Source organism: Cornus florida, unplaced genomic scaffold, assembly GCF_030987335.1.
Source record: "Cornus florida cultivar Cherokee Brave unplaced genomic scaffold, ASM3098733v1 CherokeeBrave_3.0.0_Hap2_Chr04, whole genome shotgun sequence".
NCBI classification, from domain to species: Eukaryota; Viridiplantae; Streptophyta; class Magnoliopsida; order Cornales; family Cornaceae; genus Cornus; species Cornus florida.
This window is the reverse complement of record NW_026775574.1, coordinates 107005508-107028167: the sequence shown is the minus strand read 5'-3', so window position 1 is coordinate 107028167 and position 22660 is coordinate 107005508. Positions and strand designations below refer to the sequence as shown.

Here is a 22660-nt window from a genome sequence, read left to right as displayed (position 1 = left end):
TTATTTATTCATACTCTTTAAAAGCTTAAACACTTAGTTTATTTTTATAAACAAGATCAAACTTCACGTTCTTCATATATTACATATCTATTTGAGTGTTCTCTTGTGAGAGAAAACGTGCATTGTTTTTGTTTTCAACATTCATGATTCATCATTTATCTTAGCATGGTGACTTGTTGCATACTGGTATTGATACATTCACTGCTGCGCCATTTAACATTATTCAACACTGTCAGAGCAATCTACTTGATTCTCATCCGGACTAACTAGTGGCAGAGAATTAATCACTAAAGAAGCAAGATCACACATCAGTAGACGACCTGAAGATCTTCAACTGTACTGAAGGTTTGGTGTTTACTGCATGTAGACATCAACTAGAAGTTCGATCATACTGAGCAATGACCTCGATTGTACATCTGCCGGACTAGGCCCTGTGATTTTTTAATCTTTGTTTGAGCGTGTCAATCCACTCAGGATACGGCTTACGGAATTGAGGGTGATCAATCCTAGTTTGGTAAAAGGTTGCACACCACCCCGTAATCAAGTCGTTCAGTTGTTCTATGGTCAGATTGCCAGTATGGGTTGGCAACACATTCAACAGCTATTCAAACAACGAGTTAAGCCAGGTTCTGTTCTCCCTGCTGAGGGCTTCGTGCGCCATGCCCGCCCGAACTGATGGTGATGGTAACAAGACCCCCAGGAGCAATGGTAATGGTCCATGGTTCCGTAAGTTCCACTTGATCCTTCCCATTATGATCAATAATGATGCTAGACGTCAGGGATGGTTACAGCTAGTTTGGACGGTTGAGATGGGAGTTCTCACAGCCTCATTTAATGAAGTGCCACCTGTTATCAGCTCTTGGTAGGCATCGAACCATGGAGGTCGGTGTGAGGAGGGTCCTTCCTTTTGAGTACTTGTGCTTGCCATGGATATACTCTTAGTCGGTTAAGACAAAAATGAAGAACACTAGCATTGATAGGAATAGGCTGGGGATTGGCTCACCTGCTCTACCCAATGCTTGACCCGAGACTCCCTCCCCGATGCGAGAGCACCATCCTTGATAGGGAAACCAGGCATCATCGACTTAAGATAAGAAGCTTAAAGAAATGCCTCAAATAAAATCTGATGTTCATTATTATTGCTGTAACTGCTTTATTTTTTTTCTGTTTGCATGATTATCACAATCTGATGACAAACTGATAAAAAACAAAATAACAAATTGGTCTATAAGACCTATTCAACCCCCTCTTCAGGTCTAGATCAGAGGACCTTGCGCTTTGTTAACAACCATCTACTCCAAAAGCTTAAGCTGTTAGAGAGGGTGTAACTTAAATATATAAATTCTTCAACATGCCCCCCCTCACGTGTGGCCTTCTTTTGGTCCAACACGTGTTTTTCAATTTTTTTTAATTAGGGTGACGGTGAGGTTTGAACTCGAGACCTTTGGCTCTGATATCATGTTATCAACGATCTACTCCAAAAGCTTAAGCTGTTAGAGAGGGTATGGTCTGGTTACATGCATCTTTGTAAATCCTTCAACATGCATCTTTGTTTCAGAGCCTTGGGTATGGTCTGGTTACATTTCACGCACACAAACCCATCCTTTAATGTATATTCAGACATTGCATAAGTTGGGCAAAGGTATTGTCACTGCACGTATTCTGCCGTATAAAATATATAAGGCAGATATGGGTTGATTTTGTGTTGTTCTTGGTTAAAGCCTAGAGATTGCTATTCAAACCTTCTTTTTTTTTTTGATGAGTTAGATTATTATTCAAACTGTCTTACATGGACTCTGAAAAGTGTGTCGGTTGTGGGTAATGGGGTATGTATTTAAGCGTTGGATTTATCAAATATCCAAAACTCAAGGATATGGAAACATGAGCTAAAAAGTTTATATTATTTAATAATTTTATTTTATTTCTAGGAAATTCACTCATTTTGAAGCAATAATGTAATAAAAGGAGCATAATAAGAGACTTTTACGCATAATTATATGATAAATTTGAATTGTTAATTATGTTTGCGAGATTCATAACCAAGTAGACATGTTGGACGCAAATCTCATATGCATGTCCGGATATTGTTTGTCCAACATGGCTATTTCAAATTTTCAACATTGTTGAAGAATCCATGTAACATAGATTTAAAGTACACTTCCATATTTGCAGCTTTAGTTTGTCATTTTTTGATTTGCTTATGGCCCAGGAATGTTTTACTGTTTTACATGCATGCATCTCAATGAAGGCAATGCAAGGCAAGGCAGTCAGCAGTAGTCAAGGACAAAAGAGATAAGCAGCAAAAGGTGCTTTATTTTACCACTTGTTTTATTTTTTATTTTTTTTGGGTTGCTTCTCTAACTTTTCTCCATAACAGGATAAACGCCTAATTTTGACAATGGAGGACCTTTCTAAGGCCCTGCAAGAGGTAAGCACTGTAGTGCTTTAGTCTGGTCTTGGCTTTAATACTCTAGTTTTTGTGTTAGCTTCATCACAACAATACTATTCTTCTACTAAAAACATGGGATGCGTAATTTCTCTGATTTGTATTTTAGTAGATTAGAACCTTGATAACTAATCTTATAAAGCATGACTTGAATTTTAGTTTATGAGTTGTGGAAAATTTTTGCAATTCATTCACAAAAACTCAGAATATAATGATTATCTAGCTTGTACTTCTTGTTAGAGATTTTTGGTACGGATCTTATGTTAACTGATGTATAAATTGGCATGCAATAATGTTCATAATATATATATATATTTTCCTGTAGTTTATATTGAATAAAATACAATTCCTTATTCCAACCATTTTGGGAACAGTTGCAAGCATCAATTTACAATAAACTACATAAAAAGAGGAAAACATAAATAATGAAGAATATCTTGTGCAGGTTGTCTTAACTTTTAAAGTTCAAGAAACATAAAGACCAATTAAGATGTTTTAAGGGCAAAGTACCTATTAGTCGTACTTTCAATCATAAAGACCAAGTAGTCTTGTAAAATTTTGTTAGGAGAACTAACTCCTACAATTAGTAAATATTTCAAGTAAATTCACAACTTTCATTGGATTTTTTTATTTTTTATTTTTTAACATTGCCCTTTTTTTTTGTAGAAATATCTTTAATATCATCTAGGAAGCATGCCACTCCTATAGGAGTGCTATGGGGGTGTTGGTTTGACAAAGACACGTGTCTGACACTACTATAAGTGTCCTATTCTCTTTTCTTAGTCGGGCATGACTGGGACACATGGACCTGACAAGGACACGACATGGATAAAATGGGGACATGTTTGAGACACTTTTAGGACATGATGGGTAGTTTGCAGTTATTATTATTTATTTTTTGGGAAAAAATGGGGTTTCAATATAACTTAAAAACATATTGACTTAATTAGAAAGATATATTATAAGTTTTAGAAAGCAAAAACAATATCTATCTAACCCTAAGTTTTAAATTAGTGACATTCATAATAATTTAGAATCTTAGATAAAATGAGCAATATTTTTTTTCTACATATAATAATATATTTTATTATTATCTTTTTGACATATCCTTGTCGTGTCCGTGCCGTACTTTTTTGAGACTTGTAGTATTGCCACCATGTTGTACCTGTGTCCTTGTCCATGCTTCCTAGAATGTCATTTTCTTTTACAAAAAAGTTTCCCAAAAAGAAGAAAAGGAAGTATAATATCTTCGTTATACCCTTGTTTTTTATATTATATAGGGTTAAGTGCATTAAACCCCCCCTCAACTATGAGCTGATTGCAAGAAACCCCCCTAAATTAAAAAATACCCCCTAAAGTATAAAAGTGTTGCACTTAACCCCGCACTGTCAGTGAGCCGTTAACTAAAAAATGAAATTACCGTTTTGACCATTAATTAAACTACATAGTTTCATCTGATATCCACTTTTAGTTGTTGACATGGCCATTGTAATTTCCATGTCTAATGAAAATTTGACAAGTCATACCATCTTATCAATGATTTTGCTGACTTGGAAAAATAAAATAAAATCATTGCTGACTTGAAAAAAAAAAAAAAAAAAAAATTTCCCTCCCCTAACAGAGAACAAGATTTCATACAACAAGCTCCACTGTCCATAGAAGCCACCACCGCCTCTCCTTCTCTCTACAATCCACCCCTAACTTTCATGCAAAATCAGAGAAAACAAACCCTAACGCCGCTCTGCACAAGTTAGGAATTGCAGCTAGTCTCCTCCACTTCTCCATCACTTCTTTACTATTGTTGTTTTATCTCAATCGCTCTCTGAGGCGTTGCGTTCGATGGTCACCCATGGACGCATTACAAATTTAGTATCAAAAGCCCTAAAATCTGTTGTTGCATATCACCAAACCAACCCAATTGCAACTGCCCCAAAAATATGTGCCATGTTTTCAATCGATTCCCCTCCAAACGCCGACCTCTGCAACATTGTTGTTTCATCGCCGGAGTTAGAGGTGGATTGGAGAGAGGGGGGGGGGGGGGGGGGCGTAGCTATGGACGGTGGAGGTGGTTGTGAGGAAAGAAGAAACTTTGGGGGGGAGAGAGAGTGGTGGCGATGGCGCTATAGATGGATGATGGAGGTGGTGGCCATGGACGGTGAGTGTGGTTTGGTTGGAGAGAGAGGGCGGTAGGCGTAGTGATATATATATATATATAATAGAGGGATGTATATAGATGTGTACGTTTATAGAGTCATAGACATATATTATTATATAATATTATTCATTTAATGGGTCATCCACTTATCAAAAAATTTAATGGGTCATAAGGTTATTTTTGTCTTTTTAATTTTGCTTAGTCCCAATCTGTGTGACGTGTCTTTTTTGGCGTTAAATTTCAGACGGCAAAGTAACATTTTGCAACAAAGCAAATAGTTCAGGGGGTTAAGTGTTCTTTTGATAGTTCATAGGGGTTTCTTGAGAAAGAGAAGAAAGTTGAGGGGGGTTTAATGCACTTAACCCTATTATATATCACTCTTAAATTTAAATAAACTTACCTTTTATTCTTGAAATTACTTGTTTTAAAAAAATTATAAAGGACAAAAGTGAAAAGAATGTAAATAAGATGTTTCATAACTCAATTCAGCATTTATGAATTGTTTATGGCTCATCTCTAAGAAAAGTGGAGCGTTCGATGTTAATGATTTTTAGACCTATCAGTAGTTCAGTGAGGTGTATTTATAAGCTTATAGCTAAAGTCCTTGCTTTGAGATTGAGGGATGTGTTGGATAGAGTAATCTCAGAGTCCCAGAATGATTTTATTGGCGATCAGCAGATTCTGGATTCAACTCTTATTGCCAGTGAGTTCGTGGATTCCAGGATGAGTAGTGGTGTCCCTAGAGTTTTGTGTACGCTTGATATTGAGAAAGCTTATGATCATGTTAGTTGGAGTTTCCTGCTATATCTGTTGGAGAGAATGGGCTTTGGGAAGAGATGGAGGAGATGTATTGAGGCTTGCATTTCATCAATTAGATTTTCCGTTTTGGTGAATGGGTCCCCATCCTTTTTTTTTGGTAGCTCATGAGGCTTAAGATATAATGATCCTCTCTCTTTGTTTTTGTTCATCATTGTTATGGGGGTGCTTTGCAAACTGATGAGGAGGGCAGTAGACTTTGGTTTTATCAAGGGCTTCAGGGTGGGTAGAGATGCGGCCCATCATATGGAGATCTCTCACATGCTGTTTGTGGATGATACCTTGGTCTTCTACGATGCTGATGCAACCCAACTAAGATATTTGAGATGTGTTTTGCCTTGCTTTCACACAGTCTCTGGCCTAAAAGTAAATGTGGGAAAGTATGCGCTTGTCCCTCTGGGGGAGGTTCAAGACATCGCTTTTCTTGCTGTGGTTCTTGGGTGTGGGGTTAGCTTCTTTCCTATTTCTTATCTGGGTTTGCCCCTAGGTGCTCCGTTGAGGAGGGTGGGAGGATGGGACCCTGTGATCGAGCGATTTGTGAGAAGGCTGGGTGGGTGGAAGAAGCAGCATTTGTCTAAGGGTAGGAAGGTAACTCTTATGAAGAGTATGTTGTTGAGTCTCCTTACATACTTTCTCTCTCTCTTTCATATTCCGTCCTTCGTAGTCGGAAAAATAAAGAGAATTCAGCGGAATTTCTTTTGGTGAGGGGGAGGAGTTCAAGTATTATCTTGTTTGTTAGGAGCATGTGTGTAGGCCTATTTAGTGGGCAGTTTGGATATTAGAAGGTTGATCCCTTTCAATAGGGCTCTCCTAGGCATGTGGTTGTGGAGATTCAAAGGCGAAAGACACCGGCTTTGGAGGGGGGTTATTATGTCGTTTTGGGGAGAGAGAGGTGGTTGGTCCTCTTGTGCAGTTAGTTCAGCTGGGGTGTGGGTGTTTGGAAGTTCATTCGAAAGGGTTGAGATGAATTTTCTAAACATATAAGATTCAAGGCTCAGGATGGCTGGGGTATTCGGTTCTGGGAAGATTTATGTTGTGGCGATCATCTGTTGTCCCGTTCTTTTCCCAGGATAGACATGCCTTGGTTGCTGACTATTATCGTCTTGATAGTGGTAGGATTACATGGGATTTGCGTTTTCGGCAACATTTCCAAGATTGGGAATTGGACGATGTTTACGATCTTCTGGATCTTTTATATAGACATGAGTTGGATGGTAAATGTAACGGCCCTCGCCCTACCCAGACACAATATTGTCCGCTTTTGGCTCCCCTGGACCAGACTTCCCAAGAGGTCACTCATCTTGGTACTATTCCAAGTTAAGCACTCTTAACTACAGAGTTCTGATGGGTTCACGGCCATCAGAATTCTAAAGTTAAATGTGCTTGCTCTGGAGTAGTAGGGTGACCCCCTGGGAAGTATTTGGTCTAGGGGAGCCAAAAGAGGACAATAGTGTGTCTGGAAAGAGTGAGGGTTGTTACAGTAACGGCCTTGATTCCATGTTTTGGGTGCCCTCTCCTTATGGGAGGTTTGAGGTCCGTTCCTTGTTTTATTGTCTTTCCGACTTATATGGTTCTAGTTTTCGTTGGAAGTTGGTTTGGCATATGAAGGCTCCTTTTAGAGTAGCCTTTTTTGTTTGGACTGTAGTTTGGGGCAAGATTTTGATGATGGATAATCTGAGAAAGAGAAGACATTACTGTCAATTGGTGTTGCATGCGCAAGAGGGATGCAGAGTTGTTAGATCACCTCCTCTTGCATTGCCTTGTGGCTCACGATTATTGGTGTCTTATTTTTTGTTTGTTTAGCGTCCAATAAGTTATGCCTCGGTCTTTGATCGATGCGTGGAGAGGCTGTTTTGTGGGAGCCCACACTCGCAATTTTTGGAAGGCGACCCCCATTTGGTGGTGTGTTTGGAAGGAGAGGAAAGAAGATCTGTTGACGGGGAGGAATCTTCCATTGGGGCTTTGAAATTTCTTATCATTAGTAATCTCTGTAGTTGGGTCATGAGAGAAATTGTAATTCTTTAGAGGAGATTGTAGATTTTTTTGGGTTTCTTGGGTCCTTGGGGGTCTTTTTTTGGCTTCAGGCCTCGTATAGTTTTTGGTATGCGTTTCCCTTTTGAATGCTTTCTAATATACTTTTAAGTGTTTATCATAATGCATTTAATTCTGAACAGATTAAGTGTTTATCCAATTAACTGTGTATGATAACGCAATCTGAATATTACTTAAAAAGGAAAGTGCCATTTAAATTGGGGTAAAATTTCAAGTGACCGGAACTTCAGATGCTGAACGCTTAAAATTAAAAAATAATAAAAAAATATTTATATTTAACTCACTTAAAAACTTCAGCGCTTAATATTCAACTCTAAAAAATTTTCGTACTTATTTTTTTTTTTCTTAATTGGTAGTCACACATACATGTCTCCACCGAGGCTCAAACCCCTGACCTCCCTTTGAGAAGTAGGAGCCTGGTACCACTAGGCCACTGGCTTGTTGGTAAAAAATTTAGTGCTTAATTTTTCAGTATTATCAAACAACACCTAAATCATTAACTGTGCATGAATGTATTTCATGCAAATATATATATATATATATAGTGGAATCTTTTGAATTTGTTATTTTTATTACAATAGGTAAAATTTATATTACTTGGTAAATATTTTACAAAATTGGCAATTAAAACTATGTGCTTTTTTGTTGTTATTGTAAATTGATACTAAGTACAAATTAGAGGTAAAGAGTATAGTCAATATTTTAATAAGAAAATGATATTGGAGGCATTTCAACCAGAAAGGGCAATATTGGACAATAAAATTGTTAATAGAATTCCGAATTTGATTGCAAATATTTTATTTACCAAAAAAATAAACTATATTTTTTTTGGAATGTCCAAAAAAATATATATATACATATATTTCTTGATTGCAAATATTTATTAAAACTAGGTTTTTTTGGTCCTTATAAATTTCTTAGGACTTTTTAGTCTTTAAATTTTAAAAGTAGGTGTAATTTGTAATTCTCCCTTGTTTTAAAGGGTAAGGATTATTTTTCATTGGGTTTTTATTTTTTAAGTCCTGTAATCATCTCGCCATGAATATGATTTTGAGAAGTTGTTGCCTTAAAGCTTTGTTTGAGAGAATATGATCCTCTTTCCTTCTTCTCCTCTTTCTTATGCTTTCCTCTCCATAGCCTGCCCATTAGGGTAAGCTCCCGTCCACCAAATACCTTGTCCATGACTTGAACCCTACTGAACTGTTGCCTATCTTCTTCTTATTGTTATTCTAAATCAGGTGACCATGTGTCAGGTGGTGGGGAATTCTGGGATTGGGTTTGAGGGGCACTGATGGGTCCTTGAAATTGATGAAGCTGCACAAGGGCATTTTAGGGGGATATGGGGGAGGGCAGTGGATTCTGAGGAGTACCAGGGGATTTCTGCTTCCAGTATTATTGGAGTGGATGATTCAGATTTATCATACCCGTTCACCTGGGCGTGTGTAAATCAGAGCTTTTAGCTCTTTCCTCGGTGTAACCTATGAAGAGTTTGTCAAAGATTCCTTGGGTGGTTTGAGAGTATTGACAGAAAACTGAGATATGCAAGCTAAGCTGGAGGCTAGAAGGAATAGGGGAGGATCTTTCTATAGAAGGGAGAGAGTGTTGAAAAATCTTATTTCTTTCTTAACTATGATGGTCCAAGGGAGGTGATATGGAAGTTTTGTTTTATTCAGGGAAGAAGGGGAGGGGTATGGCTAGTGTTTCCTCATGAACCTTTTGTCTAATCTCATGGAATATTGGGTGGAGGAATGACTTAGAGAAGCATAGGGTGATTATGTCAGATGTTGTGGGAGTGGCACAATGGGGATAAATTAGAGGAGAGGGACTAGGGGCATTTTATGAGGAGATGGGGGAGGGTTAGGGCTGCACACGGTTTGATTAGGATTGGTTTGGGAGTATTTTGGAACCAAACCGGTCCTAATGGTTCCACACAAACTGGAACCAAACCAAACCGAATCGTGAGGAATTGGTTCGGTTTAGTTCAGTTCAGTTCCACCACAGTTTGCAACAATCTTATCATGCATTATTATTGAGACCACAACGGTAGATCCAACAGCGTCGCACACCAACGTTTGAAACTTGCACGGCAGTTTGCGCATGATGCAAATCATTAAGGGTACTTTAGTCAGGATTGAGGCAGTCAATAGTCTTGGAAAGTGTCTAGTCAAAGTTTTAAGTAGTAATTAGATATGGTTTTGCTTAATGTTGTAAGAAGACTTGTGTCATTTTCTGTTTGCTTCAAGCGGTATCAGAGCCTCTCCTTCAGATCTGTGATTACTGCGGATCTATGGCTAAGCAAGGAAGCACAATAGCCACAAAAGAAGATGTTCAAAATCTGCAAAAAAATCTGTAACATCAAATTTCTCGATTGAACACTATCTTAGAACAATACGGAATCATTTCTCCTCTTAATCTGGACATTAGGAGACAAATGGATGTATATCAATGCGAATATTGGACAGCACAGCCACAAAACACTTGGGCCGCAGTGGTGAACCATGCCCAAGAGCCTGAATTTTGGTCCTACACTTGCAAAGGTTCAAGATACAAGTCTGCCAAGTTCCCAAGAGATGTAAACAACCACGACATTTACGAAAAACAATTCTTTAATGAGGAAGATCTTGGGATTTATGTTGACACCTACTCAACTTTTGATGAATCTTTTGAAAGTGTAGATGAAAAAGATGAGATCATGGGGGTACATTCAACTTCATCACTTCCAGAATTTGACAACTATAAAGAGGAATATGAGGAAAAAAAGGTGGAAGAGGAGAAGTCTAAAGAAGCAGCCAGCAACATTTCAGAAGATAAAGCAGCCATCATTATTCAATCTGCATATCGTGGATTTGTGGTGAGAAAGTGGGAACTGTTGAAGAAATTAAAGCAAATATTTCAAGTTGATTACAAAGTTGAAGAAATTTCAGAACTTATGTCTGTCGACAGACAAATAGAGGAAAATTTTGAAGATAAAACCATTGAATTTCCAATGGTAAGGGGTTCCTTAGAATATACATCTGAAGAAGTTTCCTTGTATAATTTGGTTAGAAATGAATCGTCTTTATTCTTGGAGTTGAGGAATCATGAATTCCATACTTGTGATCTGATTTGGGATGAATTCTTGGCACAACATATAATCAGGTGTTGTTCCGATGCAAAAATCAGATTAATTCAGGTCTTGGCTCCTGATTTGTGTTCAAGCAGGTTTTGGAAATCTACAAAATATCTGAAGAGAGGTCTGAAAATCAGATTCTTTATCAGTAACATTAGTGTATTTTGCTCAAGTAAGGAAAAGAAGAAAGAAAGGATGGAAGGTGTTACTTGGATTCTTATTTGATCATGGTAAATTGCATCAAACTCAAGGGCGAGTTTTCTTCAAGGAGGAGGGTCTGATGCAAATCATTAAGGGTACTGTAGTCAGGATCGAGGCAATCAATAGTCTTGGAAAGTGTCTAGTCAAAGTTTTAAGTAGTTATTATGACATGGAAATCTGAAATTGTTATGAGAATAGTAGAAGTCATTATCAGTGTCATTAATTCTTGTCTTATTATTATTATTTTTTTATAAGTGTCATTAATTCTTGTATTATAAAAAGGACAGCCCTATGTATCTGTTGAACCAAGTCTTTATCAATATAATTTTGAGATATTATCAGAGTTTATACTTCTCTAAGGCTTTCCCCCAGATTTCCCTATAGAATTCTAGGCTCCGACGGTGATCGGAGTATCTTTGGTCTTGCTTACCATTGTAAGAAGACGTGTGTCATTTTCTGTTTGCTTCAGCGCATCAATTGCGGCTTTCCAACTCTTCCTTCACCAGCCTGTGTAATCGATCCCTACACTTCATCACCACCTATATTGATTTAGAAGAACACAAACTGCGAGGTCATTACATAAGCGGCGACGGTGACACTGTTTATGCCATAGAGAGAGAGAGAGAGAGGGGTGGTGGAGGAGCACTGAGAGTTTACGGCGGTGAAGGAGTAGGAGGTGGTGCTCTATGGCGCTGCGTTAGCACTGAGGTTTGGTTTGTTTTGGTGCTGAAGGACCCAAACTAGAAACGAACCATAAAATTACGTTTCCAAAAATGTGGAACCGGGACCTGACCGAACCGTGGAAAAACCAGACCGAACTGTCCGGTTCAGTTTGGTTTACCGGTTTCACCGGTTTTTTGTGCACCCCTAGGGAGGGTAGTGGGTTCTGAGGAGTACCAGGGGATTTCTTCTTCCAGTGGCAGAGGGTTGGATGATTCAAATTTATCATACCTGTGGAGTGCCTCAACTATGGTTTGACCCATTGGGGTTTGTGGGAGGGTTACCAGATATTGTGAATTTGGTGAGGAAGGACAACAAGGGTTCACCTGGCCATGCATAAAATCAGAGCTATGAAGGGTTTGACATACGATTCCTTGGGTTATTTGAGGGTGTTGACAGAGAACTGATTTCTTGGGTTTCGCATAATGAAATCTTTAGTCGGATCTTCACCGTGTAGTAGGTTACACCGAACCATGTAAATATTTCTGTTCTTTGTGTGCCGTGTTTGCTTTTCTGTGGTGATTCTTGTTTTGTTTTTTGGTTGAAATATATACACACACACACACACATCTAAAGGCATTTGGGTTCATTCGTTGGGAGATTTGACTTTTGCTATTATCAGAACAAGTAAATTCCTGGTTGATATTGAATTAGGGCTGCTCGCAGTTCTGGTACCTGTTTTAAATGGTTCCAGAACTCCTTTCTTTTAAATTATGCATTATTTTGCAGTGATTTTTTGTAACTACTTTTTATTTCCTTCCATGAATTGAGCAGTATGGCGTCAATGTGAAACATCAAGAGTATTATGCTGATAGCCCTTCAGCTGGGTTGGATCCTGCTTCAACAGAGGAATGAACTGGGTTTGTGTCTGTAAAACAAATTCTTCATGGCTGTTTACCATGTTCTAGTCAACTTATGTTTTGGTATGGCTATGAAAACATTGCTACTAGGGTGGTTATGCTTAATTGATTACTCCTATCTTTGTTTGCTTTGGAGGTTGTAAATCAAGGCATTTATCATGTACATTCACACCTATACTTGTGTACGTGAATTATATTCTTAATTCAGGTTCTTATTTTTAAGGTATTTATTGTGTACATTTGTTCTTATTTTTGGTTTGAATGTCACCAGGCTGCTTTGTTGTGAACTTTTTGGGGTGTGTTGCGTGCAAACCAAAAATTGATCTGAATATGATTACTGCTAGAGGATATATACACTTAGTTACACTATCCAGAAGTTTAACATTTTAGAGCATATGGAATTTACGTTGTATAAGAGCCAAAATGTTGTTACCTCAAACCCTGTCATACTAGGCTTGATCTTATGTAGGTGACGCACTCCGATGGAAAACTATTGTGGGCTCATAGTAATTTTTCTTCTGAATGTAATTATCGAACGAAAAGTAGGACAACCTTGGAACTTTTACATTTTTTTGTTGAATACAAACTAGACGGTTGAATTGATTTTAGTGTTTACTAATATACCTTTTTGATGTGGGTAGAAAGTGGAGTTTAAAGTTATCTTAGATGTATTATTCTTGGTTTGCCACATTCCTATTTGTGCCTGTGACATACCAATCTTTTAACCACTTCATTACTAGTTTTTGTGTAACCAAAATTTTGGTATATGATAGCCTTGTTATGGAAATTTATTATGAATAAAAAATTCAGGTGCTTTACAGCTTCCGTATATATTATTGGCTTATAGTTCATTCAATGGGAGTGAGAACTCTTGCTTAACTAATTCAATTGAAGTTTCCTAAATCCACCAAGTTGAAGAAATTTGTAGAGAATTGTGATATATTTATTGGTAACTGATTGAATAATGCGCTCTGTTATACACGTATTTATAAATAAAAAAATCGTAACAATATCTCTAACAGTCTGTTAAAATAGTCTGTTAAAATATTCTTATGTAAAATACACTGCCACGTAACTGTCACATTATTGTGTAAAATTATTATATATTTTTATATAATTTTTTTACACAACAACATCACCATATTTCATTTCCCCTCTCTTTCTCATTTCATTAACTGTGGGGTTCAGGCATGACATGACACTCGTTGGTTATTATTGGGGGATATATTTTTACACAAAAGATATAAAACAAATGCTAGGCTAAAAATAAATAATTCAAAATTTTGTGTAAATTTATTATGACACTTCAAATTAACAAAAAAATATATATATATATACATAACTGCCGGAGATGAGAAATCTAATTACTAAAAACTATTAATTACCAAAAAGGAGGGTAATTTGAATCCGTTTAGAATATTAATAAAAATTCCAAAATATTCAAAATTATTAAAACACAATTTCCGAATCCTAAAACAATTGAATTATACCGAAGAGCACCCTACCTCAACAGCAAAGTTGTTGATTTTTTTTTTTTTTTTATCAACGGATTAGTGGCCTAGTGATATCAGCCTCTTACTTTCCAAAGGGAGGTCATGAGTTCAAATCTTAAAAGAGACAAGTGTATGCGACTACCAACCAATTAGAAAAAAAAAAAAAAAAGATTGTTGATTTTTGGGAGTTAGTCCATTTTTTATTAAACTGGGGTCTTTTAAAGTCAAGAACTTGTCGAAATTATTCCAAAAAAAACTGTTGTTTACCTTTAACAATCTAAATAAACTTCTAAATCATCTGCGTTGTGTTCTACGTCACTTGAACATTGGGTGGAATTGATAGTGATATATTGTCTCCACAACAACCACCCAGATCTCTAGTTCTCATTTTACTTGCTCTCATCATAGACGAGACATATTAGGCTTTAATTATAATTTCATTTTTATTTGCAATAATTAATGAGTTAAGAATTAATACACTACGAGGTAGTGAATCATTGGAAGTCAACTAATAGACCGTAGACAAAATTACAAACAAGTAATTATAAAATTGAAGCCCATGTTGGATGCGGGAGAACTACCAATGGTAGACTTAATTGGTATATGTTGACATAGTCGCTCTCTAATTCTCTCTCTCTCCCTCTCTCTCTCTATCCGTCACACATATTCGCGCGGTGTGGTGTGGAATCAAAGGGACTGACTTTTCATTTCAAATCCAACAATTGAATGCCCAATGGTAGACTTAATTGGAATATGTTGACATTGTCTCTCTCACACACACACACACACATTCACAATAAAAGGAAACTTCACTGAGGGAGAAGCGCGTTGCGTTGTGGGGGGGTGTAATTAAGCAGTATTAATATAGAGAGAGAGGACAAATGATATCTTTAAATGTGGGCATCTAATTCTGCCCACTGGATCCGCTCCTATAATTAAGCAACACTTATACATTAGGTCAGAGAGTTTTTATTTGAATTAATAATTAATAATTATTATATATATATTCATACATATATGATACATACATCACATGTGAAGATAAGCTAGCTGACACGTACACACATTTGAGTTTTTGGATATTTTAACTAACATTAGATTATTGTGTTTTACTTCTCTTAAGTCATAAATTTTAGAGTGATCTTTGATGTTTAAATCTGTACTAGCAATTAAGAGGAAAATCAACCAGTTGAGTATTAATTAATTAATGCACCTAGATATCATGAATTTTGTAAAGATAAAATCATCAGGAGCGGGTCTATTTCATTACAGAAATACCATAGATTGAGAAATATTAATTCATTAGGATCGATCTCTTTTAAGTTTGATTTGATTGTATGAAATTTGGTCACTTCGTCAATGAAATTGAACTTCTATCCATTGAATAATTAATGCTACCATTGTAATTCAACTATACAGATCGATCAAAATAGTCAAATAATGATGTAAAACATGGTCTGCTTCAACTATATATATATGTATATATATATACACGTCCTGCCCCAATGTTTGACTTGCTGCCTGCAATTTTATGAAATTTCATACACCCAAGTACCCAACTATGTCACATAAGCAAAACTTTATTTATAATAAGTAGGCTTTTCTTTTGTACGTACCTTTGAAATCATACACTAGGCCTATAAATAATTAAATATATAAGATCGTATATAAATGGATGAATCTTATAATAACAAAACAATGAATCTGGATCAAATAAATAAGCAGGTGCCAATTAATATTTGTGTTTAAGATGAGGAGAAGACCAACCCAACTGGTTTTGTCTCATTTGTTCTCTCTCTCATCAGCGCTTCTGTTTACAGAAATATTAGCATCAACGGTTGAGAGCAGAACAAGTATTCCAGTGAATGTGAACGTGGGAGTTGTTCTTGACTTGAATAGATGGATTGGACAGATGGGGTTGAGCTGTATCTCGATGGCCCTCTCGGACATGTATGACGACACATCTCATGAAGCTAATTACTACAAGACTAGGCTGGTGTTGAACACCAGGGACTCCAAGGAGGATGTTGTTGGTGCAGCTTCAGCAGGTACGTTGTACCACCATATATACTCCATCTCTTTCTGTGTGTGTGTTATGGATTCATGTCCATCAATTAATCTGTTGATGGAACTGACCATTAAGTAATTAAATATTAATGGGTTTAATTATTGAAAATCTTAATTCTAATTAACACCCATCATGAAAAATAAGGTCATGATGGTGAGACTAATTAATTTATTGGCTGGCCTTAATCTTTTTTAGCTGTCATTATAATATATTGTGAATTGGTTTCTTAAGATTTTTAGAAATATTACTTACAGCTACTTCTTAATTGGCTAGCATATACGTTTGGAACTCTCTCTTGGATCTTCCTTTAATTAATTTTGTGTTCTCCACTCTGTATATAAATATATAATCAGCAATAATTTTCCATCATGCATGGCCACTACCATGTAACAAACCAAGTGGCTCCTGTAAGTCTAATAAACCTTGTGACATTGACATGGTTAACTGGAGAAGTAGAACAGGAAACTTTCTGATACTGGCAAGTTTTTTTTTCAAGGAGTCTGAATATTGAACGGACTAATTTACGGTTTTCATTATTAAAATGATAAAAACAACTTTATAATTAATTAACTTATATATTTATTTTAATGCTAGGTATATATATATATATGAGATACATGTATTACTCAGCTCTAATCTAATTCCGGCTAGGATAGGAGTTAGGAGAGTAACATTTGATATTTGTCGAAGTGGTTATTATAATCGATATTCAAATTTGCACCAATGGCAATGATGTTCAAGTGTTGAACTGTTTAACCAGCTAGTAGTGAATTGTACATCAGAATTGATTGATTGTTAATCAAAGTCCTTGACCTATGACTATGAAGGCCAGGATGGATTGCTTCATTAACTGGACAACGATCTGTACGAGCGAGGTAATGTTCAGAATTTTTAGCTTGTAATTATATATAGAAACATTTTTGACTTTCCAAAATTATTATACTTACATTATCCATTATATATATGGTATAAAATTATGGAGCCACATGAATATATATATATATATCTTATTGATAAGTAATTAGAAGAATGAAACTGTAAAAAATAATTTGAGAAAAAGGTATGTAGTACTCAGAAGTCAAGGGAATCTTTGTGGCTTCACTTGTCTAGAATAATAGTGCATGCGTCTGACCTAGGAATAAAAATTATTTTGTGATTTAGTTGTCATATTATATTATACTATATATATATATATATATTAATCATGTACGACTTTGATATATATATTTATTTATTTATTCACCCTACCGGAGAAAGAAAATAAATAAAATAAAATGTTTTTTTTAAAAGTATTAGCTTAAGATGTCTTGGCTTGAGATTCCAACCATTAAACAGAGGAGAGATAATAATAATAATAATAATAATAATAATAATAATAATGACATTACAACACACAGAAAAATGTCACTTTAATTCCTTTTAATTTATCTTGTGGAGATTTGAATTATCGACCTTCTACCATAAAAGATGATGAAATATCACTAAACCATGAAAAAACACTTATAAAAATAACTAATGCTAAAAATTATAATTTTTTCACTTCTGCTTTTTAAACTTTCAAGACATACTCTCATTGTCTTAAGTTTAATTTGTTCCTTGATTTTCTTGTCATGTATGATTAGCTATATGCAGCCATTTAATTATTCATCCAGCTGTGACATTAGAGAAATATATACTTATAATACTTATTTGATTTTGACAGGTTTGCTTTGACCTGATTGTAACTTAGGGTTCAATTTTCGTCACTACCTACCGAAAAAATTAGGGAAGAGCGAATATTACTTCTGGCTGCAACATTTAAATTGGATATTTTAGGATAAAAACATTTAAACTGGATTTTTATCTCTTTTTATATCTAACATGTTTGTGTAGATTACAGGGCATTATCTAGTGGCCTAATTGACGAAGTGTCCAATTTCCTGAATAGGTGTACCCGTGTTCAAGTTTCACCTCTTCCTCATCTGACTATTACTTACATATTTGACCAAAGTACACGCTTTAATTTATCATACCTTGTAGAGCGATTTTAAACCGAGCAGCATTTTAACTATGACTAGTTAATTAATTAACTGTTTGATAGTCACCCATATTGCTACATATATAATGTATGTTATGCTATTGGTTCTTTCATATATATATATATACATGTGTGTGTGCGCGCTTATAAACACCTTTACTACCACTACTGCTCTTTAGCAGCAAATTGATTGCTGGTCACTCTTTATTTCTCTTTTTAATCAAATCTAAATTGATAGAATTAGTCCTTCCCCAAATTCAACTAATTGCACATACCTTTCTTCGTTCTTAAATATCTTCTAATCTTATCAACAAATTCAACGATATACAACATGCATGCATTAATTTAATTCAGAGCTTTAACTATTCTAGCTTGATGCAGCTTTGGACCTCCTAAAAAATGTGCAAGTGCGAGCCATCATAGGGCCAGCAACATCCATGCAGGCAGACTTTGTTATTGATCTTGGGGACAAAGCTCAAGTGCCCGTTATTTCATTCTCAGCAACTAGCCCTTCTCTCTCGGCCTTCCGGTCTCCATACTTTATTCGAGCTACCCAAAATGACTCATCTCAAGCAAAGGCCATTAGTGCAATTGTCAAAGCCCACGGATGGAGAAGAGCGGTGCCCATTTATGTAGACAATGAGTTTGGAGAGGGGATCATACCATTTCTTACTGATGAGTTGCAAGAGATTGACACTCGTGTGCCCTACCGGAGTGTAATCCCTCCAAGGGCCACGGATGATCAAATTGTGGCAGAGCTCTATAAGTTGATGACTATGCCCACTAGAGTCTTCATTGTGCACATGTTGCCCTCTCTAGGATCTCGGCTTTTCACCAAAGCAAAAGAGGTCGGCATGATGAGTGAAGGCTATGTTTGGATCATGACGGATGGAATAACTGATCTCTTGAGTTCATTGGACGCTTCGGTGATTGATTCAATGCAAGGGGTGTTGGGTGTGAAACCTTACATTCCAAGAACGAAAGAGCTTGAGAATTTTACAATTCGATGGAGAAGGAAGTTCCAACAGGAGAATCCAAACGTCCTTGATGCAAAACTCAATGTTTTTGGACTATGGGCTTATGATGCTACCACTGCACTAGCCATGGCAGCTGAGAAAGTACTTGGTGCTACCAACAGTACTAATTTTGGCTTTCAAAAGGCAAACATTTCTGCAGAAAATTTTACAGACCTTGAAACTTTTGGAGTCTCTCAAGATGGTCCAATGCTTCTCAAAGCAGTATTAGATACTAAATTGAGAGGCCTTAGTGGAGATTTCCATATAGTTGATGGGCAGCTGCAATCATCAGCTTTTCAAATAGTAAATGTGATGGGTAATGGGGAAAGAGGGATTGGATTCTGGACACCAGAAAAAGGAATCACTAAAGAATTGAATTCCACAGCAACTACTTATTCCTATTCCACTTCGAGAAACAATCTTGGATCTATTATATGGCCAGGTGATACTACATCCACTCCCAAGGGTTGGGTGATTCCGACAAATGGAAAGACGTTGAAAATAGGAGTTCCAGTAAAAGACGGTTTTATTCAATTTGTAAAAGTAGAACCAAATCACCAAACTAACACAACAAAGGTCACAGGGTTCTGCATAGATGTCTTTGATGCCGTTATGGCATCTCTACCATATTCTGTTCCTTATGAATACATACCTTTCATGAAGCCTGATGGTGAGAGTGCCGGTAGCTACAACGACATGGTGCAACAAGTGTTTCTTGGGGTAACTCTTCTTTACTTGTTTTCTTTAATTAATTTTTCTTACTAGCACGCATAAAAGTTACGGTCATTTATGGAACTGTGTTTAATTGGGAATCTGTTATTCCAATTAAGAAACAGGTACGTTGTCTAGATCTCAACCATTCACAAAATATATAGATATATATATATATATATATATATATATATATGTATATATACACATGCATAAGCTGATCTCTGTAGAAAATTAAGTTACTCATGTAAACAGACCATACACTCCATTCATTCTATTCTAGTGCTACTAATTTTTTCACCATGCACTCATTGTGAAAATTTTGTCCCAATAATGAACAGAACTATGATGCTGTGGTAGGAGATACTACTATTATTGCGAACAGGTCACTGTATGTGGATTTCACTCTACCATATACCGAGTCTGGCGTATCAATGATCGTACCAATCAAAGACAAGAAGATAAAAAATGCTTGGGTGTTCCTGAAGCCATTGACTTGGGACCTCTGGGTGATAACCTTCTGTTCCTTCGTTTTCATTGGTTTTGTGATTTACGTTCTTGAACATCGAATAAATGAAGATTTCAGGGGGCCACCTTCCCATCAAGTTGGGACTATCTTCTGGTTCTCCTTCTCCACCATGGTTTTCGCACATAGTAATATATATGTCTCTCCTCCCTCTTCAATTTACACATGCATGCATGGTTTTATATAATAAAGGCCTTTGTAGCAATTAATTGAAGTTATATATAAAAGATACACTAGTTACACCAAATTAGCTGAGAAAAGGCTTCCACACATTATGGTGCATATGAGATTTCTCTGCTTTAATAAAAGCAATATTGGTACGGAAATTACACAACCCACAACTGCTCATGAGGTCATGATCAGGGCAAGTTAATTCAAAAACACTGAATAATTTGAACGTATTCTTTCCGTATATATATATATATATATATATATATATAGTTACTTCACTTAAATGTTGATTCAACACTAATTAATTTGTTTTGACAGGGGAGAAAGTGGTCAACAACTTGGCTAGATTTGTGGTAATCATTTGGGTATTCGTGGTGCTCATTCTAACTCAAAGTTACACCGCAAGTCTAACATCGATGTTAACAGTTCAGCAGCTCCAACCAACGGTTACGGATATACATGAGCTTGTAAAGAAAGGGGAGAATGTGGGTTACCAAGAGGGTTCCTTCGTTCTGGGACTCCTAAAACGGATGAACTTTGATGACTCCCAACTGAAGATTTATAGCACTCTAGAGGAATTGAATGAACTTTTCAGGAAAGGTAGTGGAAAGGAAGGTATTGCAGCTGCTGTTGATGAAATCCCCTACATGAAGCTGTTTCTTAGAAAGTACTGCTCAAAATATACCTTGGTGGAACCTACATACAAGACTGATGGTTTCGGCTTTGTACGTAATCTCTCATTATCTTCCTGTGTGTCTTTCTTTCACACACAAACACAAACACATTCATATATAAGTGCTTGAAACCTTAAATATGGGTTAATTCTTCTTTATATTTTGCAACTTGAAGGCCTTTCCAATAGGTTCTCCTCTGGTACCTGATGTTTCAAGAGCAATCTTAAATGTTACAGAGGAAGATATAATGGTAGGAATTGAGAAAAAATGGTTTGGTGATCAAAGCAGTTGTCCAGACCCGAACACTTTGGTTTCTTCAAATAGTCTTGGTCCTGACAGCTTTTGGGGCCTCTTCATCATTGCTGGAGTTGCTTCAATTTCAGCTCTCATTGTATATATATCTTTGTTCCTTTACGAGCATAGGCATGTCTTGAGCCGCTTTGAGCCCAAAACTTCAGTATGGAGAAAGATCATAGTGATGGTTCGACACTTTGATAAAAAAGATCTCTCCTCCCATACTTTCAGGAAAAGTGAATTGCAAGACAGAAGTAGCATTCGCGGTATGGATGGTATGAATGCTAATTGCCCACCAAGTCCATCAAGCTTTTCTCTCCATGCATCTCCTCAGACTGATGGCCCTCCAAGTCCATCAGGCTTTTCTCTCCATGCCTCTCCCAATACTACTGGCCCCCCAAATCCATCTAGTTTTTCCATCCACAAAGATGGGAACTTTGTTTTCTTTGGAGAGCAGGGAACTCCTCCGTGTGAGTATGATGATCTGAATCCAAATGGGCAAACAGCTCAAGAGATTGTGCCAGCCATTTAGCTCACTAGTCCAAGTCAAGAACGGCCAAGGGCTTCAGAGTCTGCAGATGCAAACCAGTAATGTTAATTGTCTCGTAGCTTTCATGAGGATGCCATCCTCCATTGTATTTTCGTACAGAAGTATTAATTGTAGTTCCCAATTAGAATGAGGAAATATGACAAATAGATCAAACTCTGTGGTGTCCATGCAGGAAAGTAGTATTTCTAATGTGCATAACTGGAACTTATGAAGGGGTGTTATGAAAATATTTTACAGGTACAGTGCCTGTTTCAAGATATACGTTTCAAATATGCATATATACTTGAATAATGACCAGGCAATATATGCCACTTATGGCATATTCAGAAACTAGATAAATAATGATTATTAGTATCTCAATAACAGTTACCAAAATTTCACCTAAAATTTCCATGATTTGCTATTAATATCTATCATGCATGATGTTGTATCCATGCATCCCAGATCTCATTATACTCTTTCCACCAATATTTTATACCTCAATCAGACGTAAATGCAAATGGGAAGAGGGTGGTTGGGCAAAGCCATTTAATAAGACCTATTCAGTCCTGAAGTAGAGAAGGAACTGAAAACAACCATCAACCACATAAGCCAAATTTTTGTAACCTTAACAACTTTCTAAATATAAGTTTCTATTTTAGGGTTTACAGGACGCTCTTGGGGCAAGAACTTCCTTCTAGGATTCTCCTTAAGGGGTTCTCAAGGATGACCAATTAAGCACCAACATGCAATTAGAATCCATGTAGCAGCCATTGAATCAACAATTAATTTGATCCCCTAA

General features: G+C 36.5%; 2 protein-coding genes across 2 annotated transcripts in view; both read left to right on the top strand.

Moving 5' to 3' along the window:
* Positions 1–12585, top strand: part of LOC132304559 (transcription initiation factor TFIID subunit 10) — a 46460-nt gene extending 33875 nt beyond the window's left edge. The window contains exons 4-6 of the mRNA XM_059802308.1: positions 2249–2306; positions 2378–2428; positions 12274–12585. Coding sequence (XP_059658291.1) covers positions 2249–2306; positions 2378–2428; positions 12274–12354 — 190 coding nt within the window. The 3' untranslated portion in view covers positions 12355–12585. The remainder of the gene's footprint in view (positions 1–2248; positions 2307–2377; positions 2429–12273) is intronic.
* A 3017-nt stretch (positions 12586–15602) lies between these two features.
* On the top strand, positions 15603–22089 carry LOC132305531 (glutamate receptor 2.7-like). Its single transcript, XM_059803163.1, has 5 exons — positions 15603–15900; positions 18319–19673; positions 20006–20318; positions 20680–21086; positions 21211–22089. The coding sequence occupies exons 1-5, from the start codon at positions 15603–15605 to the stop codon at positions 21859–21861; spliced, it is 3024 nt and encodes a 1007-aa protein (XP_059659146.1). The 3' UTR covers positions 21862–22089.
* The last annotated feature ends 571 nt before the right edge of the window (positions 22090–22660 follow it).

Excerpts from the sequence above, each read along its gene's own strand:
- LOC132305531 (XM_059803163.1), top strand. The coding sequence starts at position 15,603 with ATGAGGAGAAGACCAACCCAACTGGTTTTGTCTCATTTGTTCTCTCTC. Across the intron at positions 20,319-20,679 it reads CACCATGGTTTTCGCACATA|GGGAGAAAGTGGTCAACAAC; the intron begins GTAATATATATG and ends TTGTTTTGACAG. Across the intron at positions 21,087-21,210 it reads AGACTGATGGTTTCGGCTTT|GCCTTTCCAATAGGTTCTCC; the intron begins GTACGTAATCTC and ends TGCAACTTGAAG.